Source organism: Pseudorasbora parva, chromosome 3 (assembly GCF_024679245.1).
Source record: "Pseudorasbora parva isolate DD20220531a chromosome 3, ASM2467924v1, whole genome shotgun sequence".
Taxonomy (NCBI): domain Eukaryota; kingdom Metazoa; phylum Chordata; class Actinopteri; order Cypriniformes; family Gobionidae; genus Pseudorasbora; species Pseudorasbora parva.
This window is the reverse complement of record NC_090174.1, coordinates 19,722,750-19,750,129: the sequence shown is the minus strand read 5'-3', so window position 1 is coordinate 19,750,129 and position 27,380 is coordinate 19,722,750. Positions and strand designations below refer to the sequence as shown.

The following is a 27,380-nucleotide window of genomic DNA, read 5'->3' as shown; positions in this document are numbered from 1 at the left end:
TTTGGCTACCTACCAACACATAAGGAAATGGTCTGTATATTTCACATGTACACATGTGAAACAAACATGTTTGAAACACGTGAAACAAGCCTGTTTAACAACACTCGCAGTGTATATTACAGGTCATATATGGACATATTTAAAATTGTATGTAAATATTAGTATTGAAAGTATAGTTTATAGTTATACTATTAAAAAATGTATTAAATACTCTGTCATATCAAACTTTTGATTAAGATTAAGCTACAGTTTTGTCAGTTGTTTTCTAATCTTACATATTTTGGTGAGTCTTGAGAAAAAGTATACACTGGGTGGTAATGGAATTGAAAAGTTTGGGAACCTGTGCAATATTCATTATGTATATTACTTTGGATATTTATGGCCTGTGACTGTTCAGTTGTGGTCAGAATTATTGGCACCCCTGGTAAATATGATTAAAGATGGCTGTAAAAATAATTTCAGTCAGGTTTTGATTTTTTTATCTGTTGGTATTTGCTAGAATCCCTAATGCCATGTATCTGCACAAAATGTCCAGGACCTCCAGCAAAAAAAATAAAAAAATAAAAAATAGGCCCACAATATTAAAGATCCAGCAGTATATTTAACTGTGTGGTTGGGGTACTTTTTATCCCTGTTTGCATCAAATCTGTCTGGTGGTTTTCTTTTGATGATAGAAGCCAGTCCCATTTGAAGTTCCAGTCATGTCTGACATGAGTATGAAGAGTCTTTGGCCCAACTCAAACTCTCTTCCTTACGGTGTCTTATAAGACAATATAGACACATTACCTATCCCAGGCAGATTCGTAACATCTTTGGTTGATTGGAACTTCTTAATTATTGCTCTGATTGTGGAAAAGTGGATTTTCAATGCTTTAACTATTATCTTGCAGCCACTTCAATTTTGTGAAACAATCTATTGCTGCACATCAGAACTATATTCTTTAGTTTTAATCATGGATGATTTGGGGAATTTGTCCTTTGTGTTTCCTCATATTTATTCTCCTGTGAACAAGAAGTCATGGCTGGACAATTTCATGTTCTTAGTCACCCTGGTGTGCTAAAAAATGTTTTTTATTTTTTTTAAATTTTAAAATAATAATGGGAACATATTTCAGAGATGTTTTACTCATAAAAAATATAATAATCTAGGGGGTCCCAATAATTTTGGACAACGTGTTTTGGAGAAAAACATTTATTTCATAACATAACGTAACATACATTTTTATTTTTATTTTTTTTTATTAAAGATCAAAAGGATAAACTGCAAATTTATTTTTATAGCCATCTTTGATCATATTTTTTACCAGGGATGCCAATAATTCTGACCACAATGCGAACCATTACTTCCACTAGTGGAAAGGCAGCCAATTTGATTAGAGCTTGTCATTTGCTTGTCTAAGTGCTTGCCAGTTTTATGTCCAGTATTCATCAGACGTTCAATAAACAGACTGTGGGTGATCCATGAACCTTTTATTCTGAGAACAGTCCATTTTTAAAAGGCTGGGTTCACTATGACAAGGTTCCTCAAATCCAGTTTAGCTCAAACCCTGATCAAACTTACCTAAGACCTTGATTCTCTTGCTGAGGTGGTTGGCCTCCTGGGCAGGATTTTAGGAACCCTGCCCTACGACATTTAAAATCTGAACAGATTTTAAAACACTTTGGCATCAAACATTTAATTAATATTTGCAGAGAAAAAACTAGGCATATTTACAAGAAACAACAACTAATAAATATGATTGAAACATACTACTAAAATGAACATGAAAACAGAAAATTCAAAATATTAATAAAACACTTTAATGGTATTTCAGTGATCCTACAATAACTGTCTCACACTGACTTGTAAGTTTTCCGAACACAACAAACTCTTGCAGAAACGTGTCCCCAAAATCTACAGAATGGCTATGAGTTTCCCCAAAATCTACAGAATGGCTATGAGTTTCCCCAAAATCTACAGAATGGCTATGAGTTTCCCCAAAATCTACAGAATGGCTATGAGTTTCCCCAAAATCTACAGAATGGCTATGAGTTTCCCCAAAATCTACAGAATGGCTATGAGTTTCCCCAAAATCTACAGAATGGCTATGAGTTTCCCCAAAATCTACAGAATGGCTATGAGTTTAAAGAAAGATGGCGCATAATTCTGGTGAATCTATTAATCTTTGTGTTAATGAATGTGTTGCAGGTCAGTGCCTGTAACATACCACAGACGTGCGTTTAAGCGACAGTGTACGGAGGATGGAACCTGGCAGTCGGGTGAGTGTGTGGCAGTCACATGTGAGCCACCTCCTCCCATTTTCCACGGTACCTACAAGTGCACAAACGGCTTTCAGTTCAACAGCGACTGCTGGATCGACTGCAACAGGGCTAACCACACGGTGAGACAGCACAGCCACTGCAAGCAGGTCTGTCGTGTTCTCTCTCTCTCTTCTCCTCGTTTTCTCTTTTCTACCATTGACGTCTCAGTCCATCACCTCCCATTACTGTCTGCGGCACTTTCCATTCATCTTGTGTACTTTTAAGCATTACAATATTTCTGTGTTGTCCCTCTGGCTGTTCATCAGCTGCATGGCTGGTAGACCGACAGATCTTACATGTGCTTGGTTTCCTTCATCAGTTTCTTAGCTTCTAATACTTGGACCAATAGAACTGTAAAGGTCATGCCTAACCTTGGCCTCCACCCTTTCATTAAACCACATATGTTTGTTGTGATGATTAGTGAGTTTCCTTTATGATGATTGATAGAAATGTTGGTCTTTGCTTCAGGGTCCTTCCACCAATGTAATCCGATGCAGAAAGGACGGGAACTGGACCGGCTCCTTCCGTCTCTGCCCCAACCTGACAGGCCAGTGTTCCCTCCCGCAGAATCTCAGCCCAAATATCCATCTCAGCTGCAAGGATGGACATGGCATAGGTCTCTGCCTTTCTGCTTTTCACTTCTTAGGGCCAAAACATACATTGCACACACATATGCACTGCTTTCTTTAAAATCGCCACAAAGAGCAACTGTAACTACAACAACACATTTTTTATTGGATTTTGATTGATTTCATATGAATTTTCACACTCTGTTGTCTCTAAATCAGAAAATGTATAGTTAAACCCATCTGTCACATAGTCTAGGCGAGTTGATTTCTGTAATAACTCAAAATTGACTAAATGTGACCCTGGACCACAAAACCATTATGATATGATGTTATGATACGACAATATTTGTCCGAGATACAATCTGACGATGCAAACAAATCTAAATATTAATCAAATCACATTTAAAGTTTCCAAATGAAGTCCTTATCAATGTATATGGCTACTAATAATATAATTTTTATATATTTATGGTAGGAAATGTACTAAAGTATCTTCACAGAACATGATCTTTACATAATATACTACACTGTACAATTTGTTTGTTGTTTTAACTTAAAAAAGTAAGTAACCTGGTTGCCTTTTTGTGTTGAGTTGAGGAAATTTGTTTAATAAATAGAAACGCAAAATATTATTGTATCTGAACTGCATAACATTTTTTTTGATAAATCATGAAACTAGCTCTATTTGGCATGTTTCACTTCATCATCAAAAATAAAACACACACAATTACCCAATATGCTTACACAATCTTTTAATAATTTTTTAATAAAGGTTGTCGAATCTCAAAAAAAATGAATTGTATTAACTCAATTTTTTTTATTTCAATGAACTCAAAATTTGAAGGCAACCAGATAACTTATTTTTTTTTATATTTTTTTTTACAGTGTAAGAATTTTTGGCATAAAAGAAAAATCGATAATTTTGACCCATAAAATGTATTGCTGGCTTTTGGCCAGAATTTTTGGTGACTTTTTTTATGGTCCAGGGTCACAAATATGTAGTTAATATAAAGCACCCTTTTTTAGGCAGTATAATAACCATTATCATAAACTGAATAAGCAATTTATTTAAACTGTGTGTATGTTTGTAGCAAGCTACTGCACTGTTCAAAGGATTTTTTAATGAAATGAATACATTTATTCAGCAAGGACGCATTAAAATGATCAAACATGAGAGTAAAGACATTTGTAATGTTTTAAAATATTTCTATGCATCTCTGTATATAAAATGTATCACAGTTTCCCCAAATATATTATGCTGCTTTCAGCATCAATAACAATAAGAAATCTTGAGCACCAAATCATCATTTTAGAACGATTTCTGAAGACAAAACCATACTGTAAATAAATTGATTATATTATATTACTATTTTATAAGTATATTAAAATGGAAAATTATTGTTTTAAATTGTAATATTTCACAATATTAGTTTTTACTGTCTTTTTGATCAAAGACCCCAAAGTTAGTGGGGTGTACCTGAATACAATGGGAAAGACATTTGAAGAAATGTGAAGGTTTATTTTGATGAATAACACATCTTTGTGATGGCCAACAGGGAAGGAGTGTGAAGTGGCCTGCAGAGATGCTAGCAGCAGTGTGGTCATCTTGCCCAGCAACATGAGCGTCATGGCTGTGATGAAAGACCACTGGTGGAACCCACCCAAAGTTAAGGTGAGAGCACAGACATTGTAAGATTTGGGTGGGCTCTCTGTACTTACTATTATAAATGTTTTGGCTTAGTTTTATTTCAGATTCCAAACTTTGCCATATTTTGATGAATGTTACAGTTAATATGTTTGGTAAATGTTGGAGACCTGGTCATAATACAAGCTGAACCCTCAAACATTCAGTAACTTTATTTAACACTATGCAGTGTGGTTTAATGCACGATTGCAGCGTAACTTCTCAGAAATAATCTACTGTGTTCACTAGAAGTAGTCAAAATAAACACCTTAAGATGTAAACACCCCAGCATAGTCGGCAGCTGTTACTTAAAGCTTTGAGATTAATGCTTAGATTGATCATTAACAACAAAAATGTGCATGATAAATTGCTCCATGCTGTTATAAAACCCAATGCATCATTATGTTTACCTAACTGAAATAGACTGGACCACACACACACATGCTCATTTACAGAGGTGACATTTGCCCTTTCCCCTGTGTCTTAGAAGGCAAGGGGGTATTCCAGAAAGCAGGGCTAACTTATTATATAAACCCTGAACTCTCAGTTGACTTTTTTACTTTATTGGTTATCGGCAGAGGTGGGACAAAGTCATTGTTATGCAAGTCAAACGTAAGTCTCAAGTCTTTGCCCTCGAGTCCCGAGTCAAGTCGAGTCAAAGATGAGGAAAGTCTCGAGTCGAGTCAGAAGTCAAAGCCAACAAGTCTCAAGTCGAGTCCAAAGTCCAAACAATTTTAGTTTCGAGTCCTTTCAAGTCATCTTGCCACAGAAATAAAAATGATACAAATCATGTATGTCTGTAAGATTTGTATTTACCTCTTTTTATACAATGACATTAAGCAAATACAGTAAAAAAAAAAAAAAGTCACAAAAAATGCTTGTATTTTAACAGCATAATGCACTAGAACAATGCACAGCAGCGTCAGTCCTATATTGTGTTGACCTTATTGCAAAACAGTTCAACTTTCAAATAGACATGGGTCATTTTAGCCTAAACTTAGGGCCATTATGGGAATATTGTTTAGCTTACTTTTGGTTAAATTTGTTTTACTTTAATAATTTAATTTATTCAATTATTTTGTTTTGCTATACTTTTTACTTATGCCAGCTTGCCATGGCCCCCCTAGCATCCTCTCGCGGCACCCAGGGGTCCCTGTCCCCACTTTGAAAACCACTGCTATAAAGCATATGACATCAGTTTCTTGAGGGAAAGGGCTTTCTTATTCATAATATTGCATACACTGAAACTGAATTATTATCGTATACCGTAGTGTGTAATAGACAATGAATATTAACACAACAATATTGATATGAGTAAAGAGTAGTTTCAAATACAACATGTGAGGCTATAAGGGGTTTTCTGACATCTGTTTCATATTTTTCTCAGGTATGAAGAATACCTAGAGGTATTTGGGCTGGGGGGGGGCCAAAACAAGCCCAATATTATTATATTATTTATTATCATCAGTATAATTTATGTTCAATAATTTATCAATAAATGAGCCTGCAACATATTAAATTGAAATCTCTTGGCGTTTAAAAAGCAAATACAGATGGGATTTTACAAAATTCTTCAAGTTGCAATAAAGACTGTGAACAGAAGAGGTTTGGAGATGGAAAAAGAGAAAAAGTGACGTGAAGGATTATGGTAACTCCAGTCGGAGTTATTGCGCACATATAAGGAGCAGTGGTGAACATGCACACTATAAACCGTAAAAAGGATAAGCCCTGCATCTCAATGTGCAATCTGCCCTAAATATTATTGAAAATTACTAGTCACATAGCTCCTATTTAGGAATAATATGCACTTTTTTACAGTCTATGATTGGGAGTTGGTGCACAGGAAAACACTAAGGGAGCGCAGCATTATAGCGACATATTTATAATAAAATACATTCGAACCATACCTACTGTTATTATTAGTAGCTTATAATTTTACTCTTTTTTTTTAATTAAATTAGGTGGCTCACCTCCCTGTTTCCTCTCCATCTCTGTACATCTCTGCTGGTTGCATTGTTTGTAAAAAAAAAAAAAAACATGTATTTGTCTATTTACGTCTACGAACTATCATTACATTTATAACATCACATCACATGCCTGCCCGTTGAACACGATTTTTCTTCAAAGAGGGGAAGGAGGCGTATGAGGACGAATGACTACATCACTTGTATCGTTGCACTATGGCTATTAGCTGTGAGAAGACAGTGCCAGTCAATGTATTTGGACAAAACAGCGACCATAAATGTAAAGATACAAAGTTGCTTGTCATATTTTCCTAACAAGCAACCACATTTTTTTAAATAAGCCCAAATAACCGCAACCCACAACTCGAGATTTTTTACCGCGACTTGCCAAAAAAAGAAGCCCAAAGTCACGTGTTATACACGGACTTGGTAGCTATGGATAATGTCGAATCAAACCAACGTGGGACAACAGTGATTGGATGTCGTGCAGACAGCGCACGTGCTCTCTGCATGCATACAGGTGCACATTTTTTTCACAGATGCAGATACACTGAGAGCGCCACGGCCGTGTGAAAGAAAAATTGCCCCAGGTTATCATGGGAAGTACCAAGTCTTCTCGAGTCATAAGGCTCAAGTCCAAGTGAAGTCACGAGTCATTGATGTTAAAGTCCAAGTCAAGTTGCAAGTCTTTGTACATTTTGATTTTGTCGAGTCGAGTCCGAAGTCATCAAATTCATGACTCGAGTCTGACTCGAGTCCAAGTCATATGACTCGAGTCCACACCTCTGGTTATCGGTTCCAAAAACATGAGTAAATTCAGTCAACTCAGAGTATGTTCACAGTGAACACACAAAGACATTCTCAACAGAGTACCAAATCCAGAAATCACCATTGCTGTGTCCCAATTTGCCTACTTACTATGCCCTAAAAGTATTTACTCTTTTGAGTGTGTTGCAGAAGAGTAGGCAAACTTTGGGACGTACTACTTTGTCATCTTTAATGGCTTTGTCGCTTAGTTGCATGCATCCTCATTTAAAGTGATTCAAAGTCATCATGTCACAGTTAAAATCATCGACATTCAATTTTATGTAACTTACTACTGTTTCTGAGAGAAATGTAGTAGCACATTGACCTACCAGTCGTGGGTCATGCGGAGACTCGAGTTTTCCATTTGAATATAATGATGATTTTTTAAAGGTAATGGCTAAATGTTTTTAGTAGTTTTTATTAGCCTAGAAATCTAGACGCACCCTAGCGGCAGCAAATCTAATCTGCCCGCGAGTGTCGTCTAACAACTCTCAATACACTTCTGAGCTGTAATCGGCAAACGTTTGCCGGGCCAATCACATCGTGTATAGAGTTGGTGGGCGGGGCCATAATGACGACGGCCAAGTTGCGTTTGCGTGCTTCTAGTAAACACAGAAACTGGCGAACGGCTGCCTTTTGAATCAGCTTTGACCGCAACTCGGGAAGACTAGGAGTTAAGCTTTTCTCTGAGAAAAGAACAAAGAACGGCACTGAAGTCATTTTTAAAAAGGGAAGATGTGTTCGGAGTTTTGCCGACCGGATACGGCGAATGTTTAATCTATCAACAAGATCTGTTTCACCTTCGTTGCTCTGGTTGGTTGAAGCGCTATCCTATCGCGTGCAGAGGGAGTTTGAAAGACAACCATTTATCCCGCCCCTCGGATTGAGCCCTGTCTATGGTGAGTTTCCAGACCAAACATCTTGATGTGGGTCTGGCTTGTCAGGCTAAGTTTTTATCTATGTTTTTAGTTCTAATAAAATCATTGTCCAACTCGTTATGGGTTGTGGACAATTTTAGCCATTAGAGTGTGCACGGATCTGCACTTCAGATTCTAACTGGAAAAAGTAGACCATCCAGGTATCTTTGGAATACTCATTTCAACATACTGTACTATGATTTGGGACATACTTATTCTATTTTCGAATACTATTCAGGATGGATAGTATGCAAATTATATATATATATATATATATATATATATATATATATATATATATATATATATATATATATATATATATATATATATATATATATATATATATATATATATATATATATATACAGTGTTTTCCACAGGATTTTGTGAGACTATAGTGGTCCCTCTAAGGAGGTCTTGGTGCATGCCACACCAGAAGAAAGTTTTGTTCATTTTAAAGTTAAATTCCTCCATTTGGTGCACTTTGAGAGTTCAAAATTAAGAGCTTCAAACCATATTCAGTGTGCAAATTGAACAAATAAGAAAGGGGACTTAACCCTCTTTTTTGTTGTGATAGTATCTCAGTCTACATTACATTCGAATTGGTGTTTTTTCGAACTTATATTGTTATCCCTATGACAGTAATAGCCATGTAAAGAAAAAAAAATGCACTGTAAAAGAAATATATTTCCTAAATATATATTTTATGCTACATTAGGGCATATGTTGTCCTAATTTCTACACTTGCAAGAGAATAAGCCCTTGAGCTTTTATTTTGATGGAAGCTGCAGAGCATTTATTTATAGTGTAGTTAATGAATGGGAAACACTGGAATAAGTTGGAGGTGGAAAGATGGAGGTTCTTCTCCAAAGCAAATAATAGTCGGACTCGCAAACAACTATCCGTCTGTACAATAACAACATGACCATGTGACTGCATTAAAGTGTTTGGACATCGCCAATACTTGGGTACTTCCCCTCAGGAAGCTTTTGTCACGAAATATGTAGTTGACACAAACAAAAACTAGACAGTAATAACGCATATTTCCTTTACTTATTTCCTGACAGCATCACAGACTAGACCTGTAGGACTTTAGAAACAATGAGTATAATGAACAGGCAAATCAAATGTTATTCTCCACACCTTAAAAACTGTGGTCAGTGATGACCAAAGAATGCTTAACCATGACGACATGGTGACTGTTTAAACCATTGTCATATTCCAGATGGCTGTGGATTTTAGCATTTCAATGGGTCTTTCCTCTCACCAACACTCTTAGACGAGAAACATGTGATTTTATCTTAACAGTCAAATCTTTGCTTTGTGTCCTACTGACAAACGGCGACAGCAAAACAGCTTGTGACTCGTTGAAACTCGTGGAAAGAGTCAAAGTCTGGCTTATTCTTCTATATCTTTGTGGAAACTAGTGATTTCATACGACAGTATATCAATAGCTGCGGCTAGGGTCACAGAGGCCAGACAGGTCTCAAGGAATATCCATTTCCCCTTTTACTATGTCATTCATTTACATATGGACTACTGAATGACATTTTTGGGTGACGTCATGCCCGCCAGTGGTTATGAGGTTGTCTGGATTATTCATTCCATATTTGCATTTCCTCCTCTGTGCTATTGTGGACGTTCTGTTCTTTGGTGTGGTCATGCTTTTTTTTATTCTTTTTCGATGTGGTCTGTGCCATGTGGTTCTTTACTTGATTGTTTAAGCTGTAGTGGAGCTTTAGGAAGCACAAACAAATTTACAGCTCGCATCCGAGAGCGCCGCTATATCTTCCTCCAGACCCAATCCTCCACATTATAGGTTTTCTTGAGGATAAATCAGCCTTATAGGGGGATTGGCCAAACAAGGTTGTTTGAGTTCATTCATGGAATTTGATGGAGATCGATCCTGAGCAGTTTGTTTCCATTCATTTTATTATTATTTTATGAGACTTGGAAGAAGATCCTGCCGTATGTACACATTTCTAAAGGCCCTGATATACTCACACTGAAGTTCTTTTTTGTTCTTCACTAAGTTGTAAAAAGTTTGAAGTACCTCAGCAGCATGTGTTTAATATAATATGCATTTAGATATATGTTAATATGGGCAGCTTTCCTCTTAATTAAATTCTTTGGATGAGACATTAAACCAAGGTCCTGACTCTTTGTGGTCATTAAAAATCCTGGCCAAATTTGCCCATTGGCCTCCGTCCATCATCCAGGTGGATGCTGTCCATTGGTCGTGGTTAAGGAGATTCCCCCCTTAAATATGTAAAGCACTTTGAGTACCCAGGAAAGCGCTGTATAAATCTAATGTATTATAAATAATAATAATAATAATAATAACAAAATAATAACACAAGAAACTGTCATTATTTTTACACCAGCTAGAGGCAGCTAAATAAAGGTCGTAATAAGGTGCTTGAAAATCGTAGTTGTTTTTTTTTTTTTTTTTTTTTTTTTTGATGACAATCTGGTTTATTTATGAAGCATATTATAGATTGCTTTAAAGCAAGCAGCTTTACAGTATTAAACATGTCAGCTTTCCAGTGTGTTAATGTTTTTATATGCGTCTGACCTCCAAGGACTGAACAGAAGAAATTAACCTGAGAAGTTTTCCACGTCAAAGAAGGTAGAGCACCAGAGAACACCTACCTATAGCGTAGTCGCCCTGGACCAATGGTACTTCAAAGTTGTTTACCAGCCAAAGCAAACTTTTCTGGAAATCTTGCTTTGGCAAGCTGTTTCGAACTCCAAACAAACTTACATTTGGCCCGATTTAGTTCGAAATGACGTCACACTCTTCGGTTTCACTTTAAGTATATTGGGGTGCAAGCTTAAGAGCCATCAGGAAATGTTGTGTCTTGACTGTATAGAATGGAAAATATGAAAGACCTTAAAAATGAAAAGCAGCCTCTGATACAAAGTCTATTTAATAAAATGCAGGTAGCACTGGTGTAGCTTGGGCCTGTGGAGAAACTATAAAAACAAGCACAAGTTCAGGAGCAGACGGTTTAAATTAAGCCTTGAGTAAACAAGCCGCTTGGGTCTTTGGTGTGACACTGAATACTAAGCGTGTGTATGTGTGTGGATGGCCGCAGTTAGCCAGCAGGGCGAACGCCTGCTTTCTTGGAAATGTTCTGTTTACGCTCACCCTTTCCATTCCTCATTGCATCTGGAGTTCCCCCAGACCACGTCATTTCACCTCTCCTAACATCCTCTCTACCTGTGCTAACCCATGAGGCTGAGCTGCTGAGGTCCGCCGCCTCCCTTTCACTCTCCTCAGCAGGGGTGGGAGCCGGGGTAGCACTCCTGGAGTTTAATGAGTCCCCTCCTTAGCCAAACTCTTAAGACTGTAATCCTTCAAGCCGAGCTCTTTCATTGATTCTGAGCTGATTTAAGCATCACCACCGGAACACTGGGCTCATAGAGGATTTTATTTGTTTGTGTTCTGTGTGTTAGGCAAAGAAATCTTTCAACAAACAGAGCAAGGGTTCTCCACATTCAAACTGAAATCCCTGCCAGTCTAAAGGCTTATTAGCAATTTTTGCTAAGGATTTGAACAAACACTTCACCCTGTGTGCTGAACCTTAGCGTGTAAATCATCCTGCACATGCTGTAGACTTCAGTGATACCTCATATCATGAGGCTTTTTAAGGGAAGCTGTGCTGTTACTTTCTAGCAATCAAACTTGAGATTTTGGCTTGCTGGATAATAAAATGGTTGAAAAAATACAATAGATATACATCAAAATGTAAAGATCATAATATTATAGAGACTTTGAGGTAAGTAAACACTATGGTTGGGAATCAAAAACTGATTCCAATTCTGGAATGATATAGTTAAGGTCAGGAATCAGATTCTTGATTTCAAATATAAATTTAGACTGCTTACTGATGCCTGTGTGCACATTGTAATGTGGTTTTAAACATTCAAGCACAAGAAGACGCAAAGTGAACTCCATTCGCCTCTCCTTTGCACATCCAGCCATCTCTCATATAGTGCACGAATACTGAATTATGTTCGCTTTCTCTTCTTGCACTTGAGCGGACAAATCCACACAAAATTATGTCAAAACATGCTCATAAACACAGTTGCTTATGTATTAAGTGAATGTAAACAGCCGAGAAAGAAAATGCATGTGGAACATAATATTGGATCCGTGCATTCGGTCTTAAAGTGACAACAGCCTAAATAAGCTGCCATCTGTCATACTGTTAATCAAAGAAAAGAAATACAAAGAAAATTTTAATATAAATAAGGATTAATTTATATTTTATATATTTTATTATTTGATTTGTATTATTTGATTTCAATTTCTAAAATGTGTTCAGTTGTATATTTGTGCTATTGCTAGTTGCTTATTTGTTCTTATTGTATTACTGACTGTATACTTGTCTTTAATAATGTTTGGAATTTATATAAGTTAGTCTAATTTATGAATTGTTCTTTAGGCTGCTGTATTTTGTCCATGTATTCAGCTACAGCAGAATGTTTTGAAAAAGGATATAATACATATTTTTGATATCATGGTGTTTGACTTTATATTTGTATTTATTTAAAAATGTTCCCTTATTGGAATCAAAACTGGTATTTGGAAAACGGAAATAAGCAGAATCATAATTACTCAAATTCAAATGATACCCAACCCTAGTAACCACTCAGAACACCCAAGTACCAGGATAAAAACATTTCGAACACCTCTGCAACTCTATAGCTAGTTTTGTGTAAGCAAGCATCACTCACATTCTTGTTGTAAAATATTATCTCCACGGAGGCTGCTTTTTTTAAGCTAATTCACTCCAATGCATTTAATGGATCTGAAACTGTTAAACATTGTTAACTTTATCATTCCATCATTTTCTCTTATGCAGAATATTGTATGCACCATGGGACTCAAGTGGTACCCTAACCCAGAGGCCCTCCATTGCATAAAGGGATGCGAGGTAAGGCCTACCTCACTTATTTCTGCAGTTTTATTATTGTTATTATTATATTTTATTAGGACATTATTTAATATAATATCCTTTTTTTCTTCATTATATTTATTTGTTTTTAATGTTTGTAATTTATTTTAATTATTAAATGAATTGTCTTTTCGCCATAGCTAGATTCTGTTATGAATTTGCATGATAAGAACATTATGCCCGTGATAGTTGTTTCAAGGTAATCTCCCAGCCACAGCTTTAAGCTCTATACAGTCATGGAGGTCTTTTCTCTGGAGCCTGACCTTGAACAGTTGTTTCTGCCATCTTCTCACGCTCTTTGAAGTCTAATACGTAAATAAACATGCTGTGCTTAGTGTCTTCCTCTCCTTTGCTCTTTGGGCCAGTCTAGTCTAATCTGCGTCAGGTTTAACAGGGCCAAGAAAAGCAGACAAGAGGGATTTGTTACCACCTTTGTTTTTAAGGGCAATTTTGTTTTCTTTTTGCATTTTAGTGGAACCTGGAAACCTCATTTAGAGGGTATCATGTTCCCAACTTCCTCAAGTCATTGAGTGAGAATAATAAAAAACAGCTACTGTGTTCTTCTTTCTGAAAGAGCTATTGAAATATAATTTGTCACTGAAAAGAGTGAAACAAAATTTCTACATACAGTATATGTTCGACTTTTCTTGCCAAAGACACCGCAGTGCTACTCTGAAAGTGTTCTCCAGCTCAAAATGAAGATGTGCGATTAATCTGCACCTCGCTCTCATTTATAACAAGTCTTGCTCTAATGTCGCTGTGAGATGACCAGTCCATTTTTTATTCTGGTCAGAGCTGCAGACTTTTGAACCCAACTCATCCTGACCCAGTTTCAATGGGTGTTAATTAGCAGCCCACTGAAAGCTTTTGGGTTGGGCCAGAGAGATGATTTCAAACTGGAAAAGGTCACAGGTGTGTTGGGCAACCTTTTGTGCCTGTCAAGATGGAAATGTGTAGTAACTCCCAAGGGAGACACATATAAGTTTAATAGGGCTTCGGTTTCCCCATTAAAAGCGGCCTCCACCATCCACTAGCCCAGGAATACTAACTCAATTTTTCCAGGGCAACATAATTACAACAGACTCAACTCTGTGTGTCTATTTTTACACAGTTGTGGATGTATGCAAGTGTGAATGACTGTCTCTTTCTTTCTTTCTTTCTTTCTTTCTTTCTTTCTTTCTTTCTTTCTTTCTTTCTTTCTTTCTTTCTTTCTTTCTTTCTTGCTTTCTTTCTTTCTTTCTTTCTTTCTTTCTTTCTTTCTTTCTTTCTTTCGTTCTTTCTTTCTTTCTTTCTTTCTTTCTTTCTTTCTTTCTTTCTTTCTTTCTGTCTATAACATTATGTTCATCACTGACGTTATTTGTGTTTACATATTTAGTTAATTCATGCTATTGAGCAGTTTCTGTCTGTTTTCTACCAGCCGTTTATGGGTGATAATTACTGCGACGCCATCAACAACCGAGCGTTTTGCAACTATGATGGTGGAGACTGCTGTCATTCTACTGTTAAAACCAAAAAGGTATGTTTTTTATGTTTTTTTTTTTTTTTTTTTTTTTTTTTTATTCTTTAGACATTTAATTAGTTGAATACTTTGTTTAAAAAAAACATCAAGAACTAATAAATAAATAAGTAAAAAGCTGTAAAGTGTGTAATCTGCATTGTTACTACACATTCAGAGTAAATTCCGGCAAATAAAGTTTGCATTGTAATAATTATCTCCTTGGAGGGAAAACTTTTCAGGACACCCACACAAGTGAGAGAAACTCTGTGAACCCTATCCACAATGCATTGTAGACATGTGAAGCATGCACATATATGTTTGGGTGTTTTTCCAAAGCCATGGCAACAAACGGTTGCATATAGCATTTCCATATGGAGGTTCACCTCACTTTCCAACAAAGACAAAGATCCGTGAGTTTAATCTCGAGGGTGGTAAATAGCCCTAGAAATTCTTTTTCTGCACGCTTGTGTACTGTTCTTTTTCCAAGGGACTTGTCATCCTTTCACTTGATCCTCCCTTGCTTTTTCCTTGAGCAAGTTTTCCTGGCTGCCAGAGAAAGTGAACTTCTCTTTTGACAGACAAAGAATGAAGTAACTTCTCCAAAGTTACAACAGCGAACTCTGGATCGCTGTACCCACGCACAGTGCCAAAAAAAAAAAAAAAGCTGGCATGCGTGATGACGCATTTCCCGGCAGAATACACAACTTGTTGTGAAAGGTCTAGAAACAGCAGTTGGAATTGGACTCTTAACATTCAAATACAGCTGTAAATCATATAGAAACGTATAAACTCAGGGGGCCGTTTGCTTTGTCACGCCAGAGGATTACCCAAGCAAATAATAAAACTAACTGCTCATCCTCCTCTTGGAGACTTAGCTGCTGACCGATACATTGTCAATCCTGAATTGTGTTAATGTGCCTGTAAAAATTGAGTTTCAGTTTCTTTGTAAGTTGAGAACACACAAAACTTTTACAATATTCTTGTATGAATTCTGAAAGGTAGCTGCCAAAAACAAATTAGTTTCTAAATTGCTCCTCCACAGGGTAAGTGCTTCTGCCCAGTGTAATTTTTGTGTTTAAAGAGCCAATAAATGCTTAATTTTCATCGTTTTCATGTCATTTTAAAGAGTTTTATGGGATGATAATGTAAATGCGTTCATTATGTAATGGCTATCACATTCACCCAGATGACCCTCTCTTGGCTAATGTCGCTAACTCAGACAAACTTTTTTGAAGTGTACAGATTGATTGGATATTTAGGGGCCAAACACCGAAGGTGCGGAGGCACCTATTGAGATCGTTAGATTTCTTCTTATTATAATTTTTCATTTTTACATTTTCACTATTACAGCCCATAGAACCGTTTGATGAAAAGTTGTGAAATTTGGCACACTCATAGCCTGACAAGCCAGACCCACATCAAGATGTTTGGTCTGGAAACTCACCATTGACAGGGCTCAATTCGAGGGGTGGGATAAACGGTTGTCTTTCAAACTCCCTCTGCACGCGATAGGATAGCGCTTCAACCAACCAGAGCAATGAAGGTGAAACAGAGCCCGTTGATAGATTAAACATTCGCAGTATCCAGTTGGCAAAACTCAGAACACGTCTTCCCTTTTTAAGAATGACTTCAGTGCCGTTCTTTGTTCTTTTCTCAGAGAAAAGCTTAACTCCTTCCAGACCGCGACTTCCAGAGTCGCGGTCAAAGCTGATTCGAAAGACCACCGTTCGCCAGTTTCTGTGTTTACAAGAAGCACGCAAACGCAACTCGGCCGTCGTCATTATGGCCCCGCCCACCGACTCTATACAGACAAGAGTTTGGCGTTTACAGCTCAGAAGGGTATTGAGAGTTGCTAGACGACACTCGTGGGCAGATTAGATTTGCTGCCGCTAGGGTTCGTCTAGATTTCTAGGCTAGCACACTCATAGAGGACAGTCTGATCTGTCAACATAACAAATCTGAAGTCTCTTACTTAATCCCTCTAGCAGCACCACCTGTCCAAAGTTGGACTTATGTTTATGCTAATAACTTTTGAACCATAAGGGCTGGAAACAAAATTATTCCTCTGATTCCTGAGCTCATGACAATTCACCCATTTGCATCCTATGACGTCATTTTCCATCATGGAAATTTTCCCGCCATTTTTATTTTTCTAAAAAACCTACTTGTGCAAACTCCTCCTAGGCCATAGCCCCAGTTTTTATGAAAATAGAACCAGATAATCTTCAGTCTATGCTGACAAAACAATATTAGAACATGATTAGTCAAATTGTTTTCGAATATCAAGCAAATGAAACTGACTAAATGCTCACAAAAATGAAAGTCAGGCTATATCTCTGCAATGCTTTAGCATATTCTAACCAAACTTAGTATGTCTAATGCTAACCATGACTTGAGGCTGCCTGCAGAGTTTCGGCGCAGTGCCACCTAGTGGTCCAGAGATACAAAAGTGTGACTTTTTTAAAGGTCCCATGGCATGGATTTTTTTATTATTTTATAATGTTTCCTGAGGTGTACTTTTATTGTTAGTATGGTTTTCACATCAAAAAATGTCATAATTTAGAAATAAAAGGCTTTTTTTTCTATACTGATTATTAGCCCTCTGTTTGGAATGCTCTGTTTCAAGGGGCGTGTCTGCTGTGAGTCTTCAGTGAAAACACCTACTGTTGTGATTGGCTGACATCTTTGCATTTGAAATGAGATTACGTGCAGAGGGGGCATGGTTTAGTCAGGCGCGAGCAGCAGCAGTCGAGAGAGAGAGACGGAGAGAGACTGAGCTGGGGAAAGATTGCTGAGGAAGTGTTATTGTACTGAGTTGTTGAGAGCGTGAGTTTATTTTGTTTGTATCTGAGAGCTCTAAATAAACACAAGTAAACTTTGCAACGTTATTTCTCTCACAAAATGCTTTCACCACAGCTAACAGCAAACACGACATCCATCTGAATACAGTAAGAGCTTCTGTTGAGTTTAACAGCTTCATTCAAATGGCAGTTTGGACAAGTGTGCACTAAAGATAAACTTGTGATTTATCTTAATTATTATCTCCGAACATTATAAAGAGCATACTTTGATCGCTCAGTTCGGAGATAAAATTTATCTCTGAACATTATAAAGAGCATACTTTGATCGCTGTCTGTAGTTTAATAATTTAAAAAACAGATTTGTTTCATGCTACTAACAGAAATGACATTGTTCACATGACATGAAGTTGATGTTTTTAGTCACTGGCCTGATTCACTGATGCATCAAGTCGGCCAGTGGTGGGACTGACAGTATTAAACGATTTATAAAGAAAGTCTTTCTGAACTTGAATGATTAGCTACAGATCAGAACTCACTGATCCCAGATCAGGCATTAATGAACACTGCTACTGGCGGTGCTGTTGAATCTATATAGTAAAGCCTGTACTGCTGACATTGCGACTGATAACTGAATCCTTTCTCTACTAATTCTCTGGGCGGGCGAAGCAGAGGAAGGGGAGGAAACCTTTCCTGTAATGATGTCATAACAGGAGAATTCTAGATCAGCTCGTCTGGGCTGTCATTTTCTCAAAGGCAGAGAAAGACAGACAGAACTCGGTTTACACAGATCAACATTTCTAGCCACTTGGGGACAACATTCAGGCTAGGGGAACTCATATTAATGTTGAAAAACCTCATAAAATAAACATTTCAGGCCATGGAACCTTTAATTATTACTTCAGAATGCTTTAGCCAAAAATCACAAAACTGGTCTCTTTAGATTCAGGGCATCACACTGCATAGCTTACCCAACTTTCCCATATCAACTTTTTTAAGCGTCAGCCATTTAGAATTTTGTCAAAAAGTGCTAGATTTTACAAACGCATAGACGTATCATTACAGAACTTGGTATGTGTCTTCGGCACCAGGCCTTAAAGGTACTCAAAAAAGTTTTGCGGCAGTGCCACTTTGTGGACAAAAGTTATAATGAATTTTCAAAAAATGCTAATAATTTATCATTAAATTTGACCATTGTCATAAAACTGTTATAATATAGATTCGTTGGGTCATGCCAATAACACAGATACAAATTTTACTATATTTGGCCAAACTTTCTGTTCGCCATTTTGATTTCCTTTAAAAACCTACTTTTTCGAACTCCTCCTAGACCATTGGTCTAATTATCACCAAAATCAAATCATAGCATAGTTATTACTTTTGTGTCAACAGACAAAACTGTTTTCATATGCTGCAGCAACAAAGTTGAGGCCTGATGCCAAAATTATTCTTGAGGCTGTATTTCTGTAATGCTTGGACATAATGATGCCAAATGTGCTTGTCATTGTCACCTCACTCTGACCACACCACATCAATTTCAGAACTGCGCCACCTATTGGTCAAAAGTGATAAACCATTAAATCATATTATTAGTGACTTTATTTATGATTTTTCAGCTATTTTTCCTTAAATCTTTTTTAAATGCCTTTGATTGGTAATGAAGTTGGCATGTCTTAATGCCATCTTTGCGCTAGGCCCCGTTAATGAAACGGGGGTAAAGGAAACTTGTAATAATAAAATCCTTGGCTAATGCTGAGAACATAGATCGTCTCAGGTTACGTATGTAACCATGGTTCCCTGAGAGGGAACGAGACGCTGCGTCGAAACGCTAGGGGACGCCTCTGCGTGCCATGTCATGAAGCACTTGTGTAATCAGTCCAATAGCGGGACGATACGTCACGGGCGGGTGACGTCATCGACCAGGAAGCTATAAAGCATGCCCGGACCAAACAGTCACTAGCTTCTGAAAAAGTCGAACAAATCGATCACAGGCATGCCGGGAGTATGGCATCTCGACGCAGCATCTCGTTCCCTCTCAGGGAACCATGGTTACATACGTAACCTGAGACGTTCCCTATCTCGAGGGAACTTCGAGCTGCGTCGAAACGCTAGGGGACCTCAATACCCACGCCGCCAGAATCCCAAATGTCTGTATGTGTGAATCAACCCAGAAACACCCGGGACCCCGGTGTAGAGGCTACATCTAGATTGTAAAACCTCACAAATGTATGCGGAGAGGACCACCCAGCCGCATCACATACCTCTGACAATGAAACTCCCGAAATAAGAGCCATAGAGGCAGCCATACTCCTAGTGGAGTGGGCGCGGACCCTCATTGGTGAAGGATGTCCGGCCGACTCATAAGCGAGCGAAATAGCCTCGACTATCCACTTGCTAAGCATCTGCTTTGAAGCCGGTCTTCCCTTGCTCGGGGACCCAAAAACACACAAACAACTGTTCTGAGTTTCGCCACAGGGCAGCTCTGTGGGCATATGCATCTAGGGCCCTGACCGGACATAGCAGATTTAGCTTCTCTTGGTCTTGACTAGTGAACGGAGGCGGACAGAAAGCCTGCAGCATTACTGGTCCCGGCACATTATTCGGGACCTTGGGAGCATATCCTTCCCTCGGGAAGAGAAATGCTTTTACCATTCCTGGTGGAAACTCCAGACAAGAGGGTGCCACTGCCTAAGTAGGCACCCTCGAGCGTGCCGCAGGTCTGAGCCTCAAAGTACCACGAAGGAAACGCATGACCCAAGGGTGTTTCCCCAATGATGCATTATCTAATGGAATATGATAAGCAGATTTCGCCGACACATATACGTTCAGTGTCGACGGAGATAACCCTGCGGAGAATTTTTCTTGTAGGAACTCAAGAACTGAACCGACCGGGCAGTTAACAGGGTCCAAAGCCTGGTGCGTACACCAGGCGACAAAAACTCTCCATTTGAGTGCGTAAAGTCTCCTTGTGGATGGTGCTCTGGAGTGCAACATGGTCTCTATAACCTCAGTAGATAGACCCGTGTTTATGAACTGGGCCCCCTCAGGGGCCAAGCCCACCGTTTCCACAGTTCCGGGCGCGGGTGTAGTACTGACCCCCCGGCCTGCGAAAGAAGATCTCTCCTGACTGGGATTTCCCAGGGAGGACCTTCTAGGAGAGACATAATGTCGGCGAGCCATACTTGGCCCGGCCAGAGCGGGGCTACCAATAAAAGCTGAACCCCGTCCCGGCTGACGTTCTCCAGCACTCCTGGGAGCAACGCCAGAGGGGGGAAGGCGTACAGACGCAGCCTCGGCCACGTCTGTACCATTGTGTCCAGCCCCAGCGGGGCTGGATGCGTGAGGGAGAAATATGCTGGACAGTGTGTCGTCTCTCGAGACGCAAACAGATCCACCTGGGCTCGCCCAAAGCGGATCCACAGCTCCTCCACCACCTCGGGGTGGAGTCTCCATTCTCCCGGCATCACTCCCTGCCTCGACAGGGAGTCTGCCGCTACATTCAGGACCCCCGGGATGTACATCGCCCTGAGCGAGAGCATCTTGCCTTGGGCCCATGTTAGCATATGATGCGTCAGCTTCCACACCCGACGCGATCTCAACCCCCCCTGGTGATTTATATACGAGACCACCGAAGTGTTGTCTGACCGAACTAACACATGGTGGCCCCGCAGGTCTGAGAGGAAGTGTTTGATTTTATATGATTGAAACACAGCCATCAGCTCCAGCTGGTTTATGTGCCAGGAGAGCTGACGGCCGCTCAGACCTTGGGCCGAGCGGCCACTCATGACCGCTCCCCAGCCAGTTAGGGAGGCATCCGTCGTTAGCGTTACGCGACGACAAGGAGCCCCCAGAACTGGACCTTGGGACAGGAACCAAGGATCTTTTCACTTCACTAAGGCACGTAGGCAGCGCCGCATGACCTTGATCAAGCGAAAAAAGGGTTTCCCCTCAGGGAGAACCCCTTGGTCCTGAGCCACCACTGTAAGGGTCTCATGTACTGCAGGCCAAAAGGTACCCCGTTGGACACTGCTGTCATCAGCCCTAACACTCTCTGAAAGTGTTTCACAGTGAGTGACTGACCTAGCTTTATCTGGTTCACGGTATCCAGGATCGTTTTTATCCTGGGAGGGGATAGCCGAGCCGACATTATTTTCGTGTCCCAGACTACCGCCAGAAAGGTAGTGCTCTGCAGCTTATAGGTGCCAGCACACTTTTCTTCCGTTCAACCTTAACCCCAACACTCTCCTATGGGCGAGAACAGCATCTCGATGCTGAACGCCTACTGTTTCGACTATGCTAACACCAGCCAATTGTCGATATAGTTGAGCACGCAAATGCCCTGGAGTCGCACCTGAGCCAGAGCTGCATTCACGCACTTGGTGAAAGTGTGGGGTGATTAAGCTAGGCCGAATGGCAGCACTCAATACTGGTAAGCTTCGCCCCCGAAAGCAAACCTGAAGACCTGTCTGTGCTGCGGAAGGATGGAGATGTGGAAGTATACATTTTTTAGGTCTATTGTGACACACCAGTCCTCGGACCTGACGTGACACATGATCTGTTTTATCGTGAGCATTTTGTTTAGCTGATGCAGATCTAAAAATAGGCCTTAACCCTCCATCCTTCTTTGGAACTATGAAGTACCGGCTGTAAAAGCCCGACTCTCTGCAGAGGGGAGGGACCCGTGTATAGCCTCTTTTCGCAGAAGAGTCTGTACCTCTCGTTCCATGACCAGAGGCTGCTCGGGGGTTACTACCGTAGGAGTAACCCTGCTGAACACGGGTGAGTGTGACCCGAACCCTTTTTATAATGTGAGCAGGACCCATTCTGAGATATTCGGCAGAAGTTTCCACGCTGCCAGAAAATCTACTAAGGGAACCAGCCTCTCGAGGCTGGTCTCTGGATTTTCCTGGGTGGTCAGCCCGGTGTCCTGTAACGGATAACCGGCAGGTAGCAACCGAACTGACCGCCCCGGGGCCCTCACGAGAGGGCGCGAACATCCCCAAGCCGCTACGTTTCCGGGCGGACAAGAAGATTTATGTTCGCCGGGGACCGCCGCGCCCTGAAGCACCAACGGTGGCAGGGTTGGCAGACCGGCCCCCCCCGATGGCACCAGGAACGAGCGGGCGCCTCGGCGAGCCGCACTCTCCCGGAGGGGACTGCCATCGGAAGTCCTGTGCCTCTGACGTCAGGACTTCTTAGCCGAGGCCTTCCTAGCAGTAAGGACGGCTCTCAGATCCGCCCTACCACGGGAAGGTCCCGGCTGAGCGCGTCGCCCGGACCCCCGATCTCTCTGCGGGGGGGCCCCGAGCGGCCACGCTCTCTCTTTGTTTTGCTCGGTGTAGGTTTGAGAAAGGATGTACTCGGCTGAGGCTGCCCCGCCCGACAGCCCCAGAGGGACATTTTGATTGATTTATTTATTATATATATATATATATATATATATATATATATATATATATATATATATATATATATATATATATATATATATATATATATATATATATATATTTATTTCACATCTCAATATCAATATCCCCCAGCAGGTCTGCTTGTTTTATATGCTTGCAGGGCAACCGCCGTATACAAACCGGCGGCCGCCTGATCTGCTGCCGAATATGCCCTACCCCCAAAGCCGACTTTTTTTTTTTTTTTTTTTTACCGGCTTGTTGTGGGCAGCTTTGGGGCTGTGTGACGATGTGGACTCGGGGGAGAGATAGCTCGCAAGCGTCTCTTCCCCGCAAGACATCGTCGCCCTTTCTGAATGATAGATGCAGACCCATAATCTTCGCGATGCCTCAGCAAACACGCGATCTGAGCCACTAGACTCAACCCTGTAATCTACACGCTGCCTCTGCAAGCGCGAGATCCGCGATCGAGTCATAGAATCTATATTGTAGACCCGTGATCTACACGCTGCCTCGGCAAACGCGAGATCCGAGCCACTAGATTCAGCCCCTCGTAATCTCAAACATGCTGTCTGCTCGCCATTATATTGTTCTTTCTCTTTCTTATTTTATTTATATATTTATTTATTTTTTGGCGAACTTCTTGACACTCGGCCGCCCAGTCTAAACTTAACCTGGACACAGCGCGAGTTACACCAATAGCACCTCTTTTTATGAGTGTGTGTGTGTCGTTTTCTTTTGGCAGATCATCATCAGTGCTAACAACATCCAGTTCCTCGGAGCTGGAGTGCTGCTGCGTTTGTGCCTCAGCGCGAGCGGAAGAAAACCGCAGAGCGTGCTTCCAGCTCGCTAACTGAGGCATGAGATCCAGCGGGTAAAGGCAGAGATAGGGGATCACCCGTCTCTAACCCTGCCACTAGATCCAACTGCGATCCCCAGGACGCGAGCCTTCGCTGCGCCTCGGCAACAGCGGGACCCGAGCCCTGAGGACCGCGAGCCAAAGCACTCTCCTCGAAGAGTGCCCGGCGTGATCTTAATATGCGCATTGGAAGTCTCTCGCAATGCTCGCAGCCGACCCCCTCGAGAGCTGACTGGGCATGCTCGAGCCCCAAACACATCACACATTAGGACGTGTGTATCCCCACCCGTGATGTAACGTGGGCAGGGAGGAACACAACACCTATACTGACTTGCCATATTTCTTTCTTTCTTTCTTTTTTGAACACACACACAATAAATGGACATACAATTCACACAGAGCGCTTGTGAAGACACAGAAGCTAGTGACTGTTTGGTCCGGGCATGCTTTATAGCTTCCTGGTCGATGACGTCACCCGCCCGTGACGTATCGTCCCGCTATTGGACTGATTACACAAGTGCTTTATGACATGGCACGCAGAGGTGTCCCCTAGCGTTTCGACGCAGCTCGAAGTTCCCTCGAGATAGGGAAATAAATTTTGCCATTCAATTATTTGGTAAAACTTCCTCTTCTCCATCTTGTTATTAGTTAAGAATAAACTTTTTCAAACTCCTCCTAGGCCGTTTGTCCGATTTTCACCAAAATGGAATGGTATCATCTTCAGTCCATCCCGACATTTTTTTTTTTTTAACACAACGACAAAGCTGGTGCATGGTGTATTAATTGTACATTTAAAGAAACACATTATATATATTTTAATTGAAAGGATCTGTAAGAATCACTGTTTCATCCTTATTTCCACAAAATGAGCAAGAACTGTCAACATCCATATATTGTGTATTTTCAGTATTTTTCACAGGATTTATTTTATGTAAGATCTTAAAATTAATTTATTTCATCTTATTAGGAATGCAGTACTTATGAGGTAATATCCAGGCTTCTTTCAAGTCTATAAACTCAAGAGATGCCCAGTAAAATTTGCCCAAACTTTTTTTATTCTGAAGAATTTGTTGAATATGCTTATTACTACATGTTTTGTTAAATATACTTATTTCATCAGGTTCCTTGGTATAACTCTTACTAAAACCTAAATTACATTTTACAAGTTGAGTTAGGCCAAGGGGGACCGCTTTGAGCACTGCATTATATTCTTTAAAGGGGAATTTTTTTTAAAGAAAAACCATGTAGCCATGTAGCGAGAAAAAATGTATTTATTCTTAATTATTATATCTGAGTTGGTCCATGCAAAGGTTTTATGTGGCAAAAAATTGTGGGTGTAACATAAGATTGTGATTGGCTATTTTTTTATGTGAGTTATATGATATAAAGTAATTGTGACATTGCAAAGCATTTTATTTGTATTTTTTACAGAATATATAATTTATAATATAATATAATTATTTTTTATCTGTAGAAACTACGTAAGTAACATGGTATAGTGATAGCAAATCAGGATTGAGAAAAACACTTCTCATAGTCAACTGAAAAGAGAAAAGTCTCATTTGAAAGTGATTACTGTAAGTAAACAGAACTGTTCCTAACGTTTCTACAACACATTCACTTTGGTACTGTGAACTAATTACTATCAATACTTTAATGATCTCAATCATTACATAAAAGGAAAGACATTAATATTAATTTCCCTTGGAGATGTTGATATGGCAATAAGAGTGACACATAGTTTAATTATCATGAATTTAAGATTAAGATTTAAAAATTAAAACAATATTTTACCCTTATATTTACTGTATTTTTTTTTTTTTTTTTTTTGGATAGTTTCTGTAAAATTGTGTTTAATGATAGTTTAATTTTAAATGAGCCAAAACTAGTTTGGCTAAAGTGAACAAAAAGGTGCAAGTGACCTCAGTGCTTTTAGTGTTCATAATGTAAGTTTAATCTAAAAACGGGATATTATGTTTTTGTTATGTTAGTGTTTATAGGGTCCAAGATCATGTGGGGTGTTTACATACAGGATACACATTTTATCAGCTGCTCGAGGTGCTCAAATTAACTATATGTGAAAATGTCCTAAAACTGTCCAGACAAATTCCAAGTCTTTTTAAAGAAATAATTAATTAATGCAGTAAGGATGCATTAAATTGATCACAGGAAAAGTCACAGTAAAGACATGTGTAATGTTATAAATAACTTTTTTTTTTTACATTGATAATAACAATTATGTTTTGAGCAGCAAATCAGCATTTTAGAATGATTTCTGAAGGATCATGTGACACTGGAGTAATTGTTACTAAAAATCCAGATTCGCTATTATAGGAATAAATTACTTTTAAAAAATATATATTAAAGCAGTTATTTATATTTCACAATATTCCTGTTTTTGCTTATTGATAAAATAAATGCAGTCTTAGTAAGTATAAGAGACTTCTTTCAAACACATTCAAATATCTTTGTCACCCCATATTTTTGAACAGTAGTGTACATTAAAAAGAGTACTAGTCGGTACTTCCAGGTACATCTAGTGTTACCTTTGTGATGTGATTATGCAATCCAGCAGCGCAAGATCAATCAATCAATCAATCAATCAATCAATCAATCAATCAATCAATCAATCAATCAATCAATCAATCAATCAATCAATCAATCAATCAATCAATCAACTTTATTTATATAGCGCTTTTACAATCATGATTGTGTCAAAGCAGCTTCACAGTGTTAAACAGGATAATATTGCAACAAAATTAGATTTGGCTGTACAGTCGTTCTGGAGAAAACAGTGATGTTATCAGCTTATTTTAATTTATCATATAGCGACAATGTTGGCAGATCAGTATTATAGTTTATAGAATTAAATAAAACCTAATTCATAAATTTTGTTTGTATAATTAGTTGAATAACTTTAATGCAGCCTAACAATCAGTCAATTGATTTGAATAATGAAAGTTACAAATGTTCTATGTGTATGCCATAGTAAAGAGATGTGTTTTTAGTCTAGATTTAAACTGACAGAGTGTGTCAGCTTCCCAAACAATGCTAGGAAGACTGTTCCAGAGTTTAGGAGCTAAATAGGAAAAGGATCGACCGCCTGCAGTTGATTTAGATATTCTAGGTATTATCAACTGGCCAGAGTTTTGAGACCGGAATAGACGTGATGGAGTATAATGTGTTAAGAGCTCGCTTAAGTACTGGGGAGCTAAACCATTTAGTGCTTTGTAAGTAAAAAGCAAGATTTTAAAATGTATGCAATGTTTAAAAGGGAGCCAGTGCAGTGTTGACAGAACTGGACTAATATGAAGATAAGCAATTTAGGTTAAAAAGTACATAGAGTTTTAATTTCTTTAGAAAATGACAGATAGATAAGACCCTATTCTTCATATGGGATAGTGCAGAGCCTCTGAAGCACTTTGAATCTGCATTGATTTGGACCCTCAACATTTTGGTTACTTGAAGTACACTAAGTAGGAGAGAGGAGAACTGGCACCACGACTAAGCCTGGTTTCTCCCAAGGTTTATTTTTCTCCATCATGCCCTGATGGAGTTTTGGTTCCTTGCCACTGTTGCCTTTGGCTTGACTTGCTCAGTTGGTGACA

General features: G+C 39.3%; 1 protein-coding gene across 1 annotated transcript in view; it reads left to right on the top strand.

Moving 5' to 3' along the window:
• pappab (pregnancy-associated plasma protein A, pappalysin 1b) overlaps positions 1 to 27,380 on the top strand; it is a 148,012-nt gene that overhangs the window by 106,018 nt on the left and 14,614 nt on the right. Inside the window, 5 exon segments of the mRNA XM_067438025.1 lie at positions 2,189 to 2,408; positions 2,770 to 2,917; positions 4,427 to 4,542; positions 13,117 to 13,188; positions 14,627 to 14,725. Coding sequence (XP_067294126.1) covers positions 2,189 to 2,408; positions 2,770 to 2,917; positions 4,427 to 4,542; positions 13,117 to 13,188; positions 14,627 to 14,725 — 655 coding nt within the window.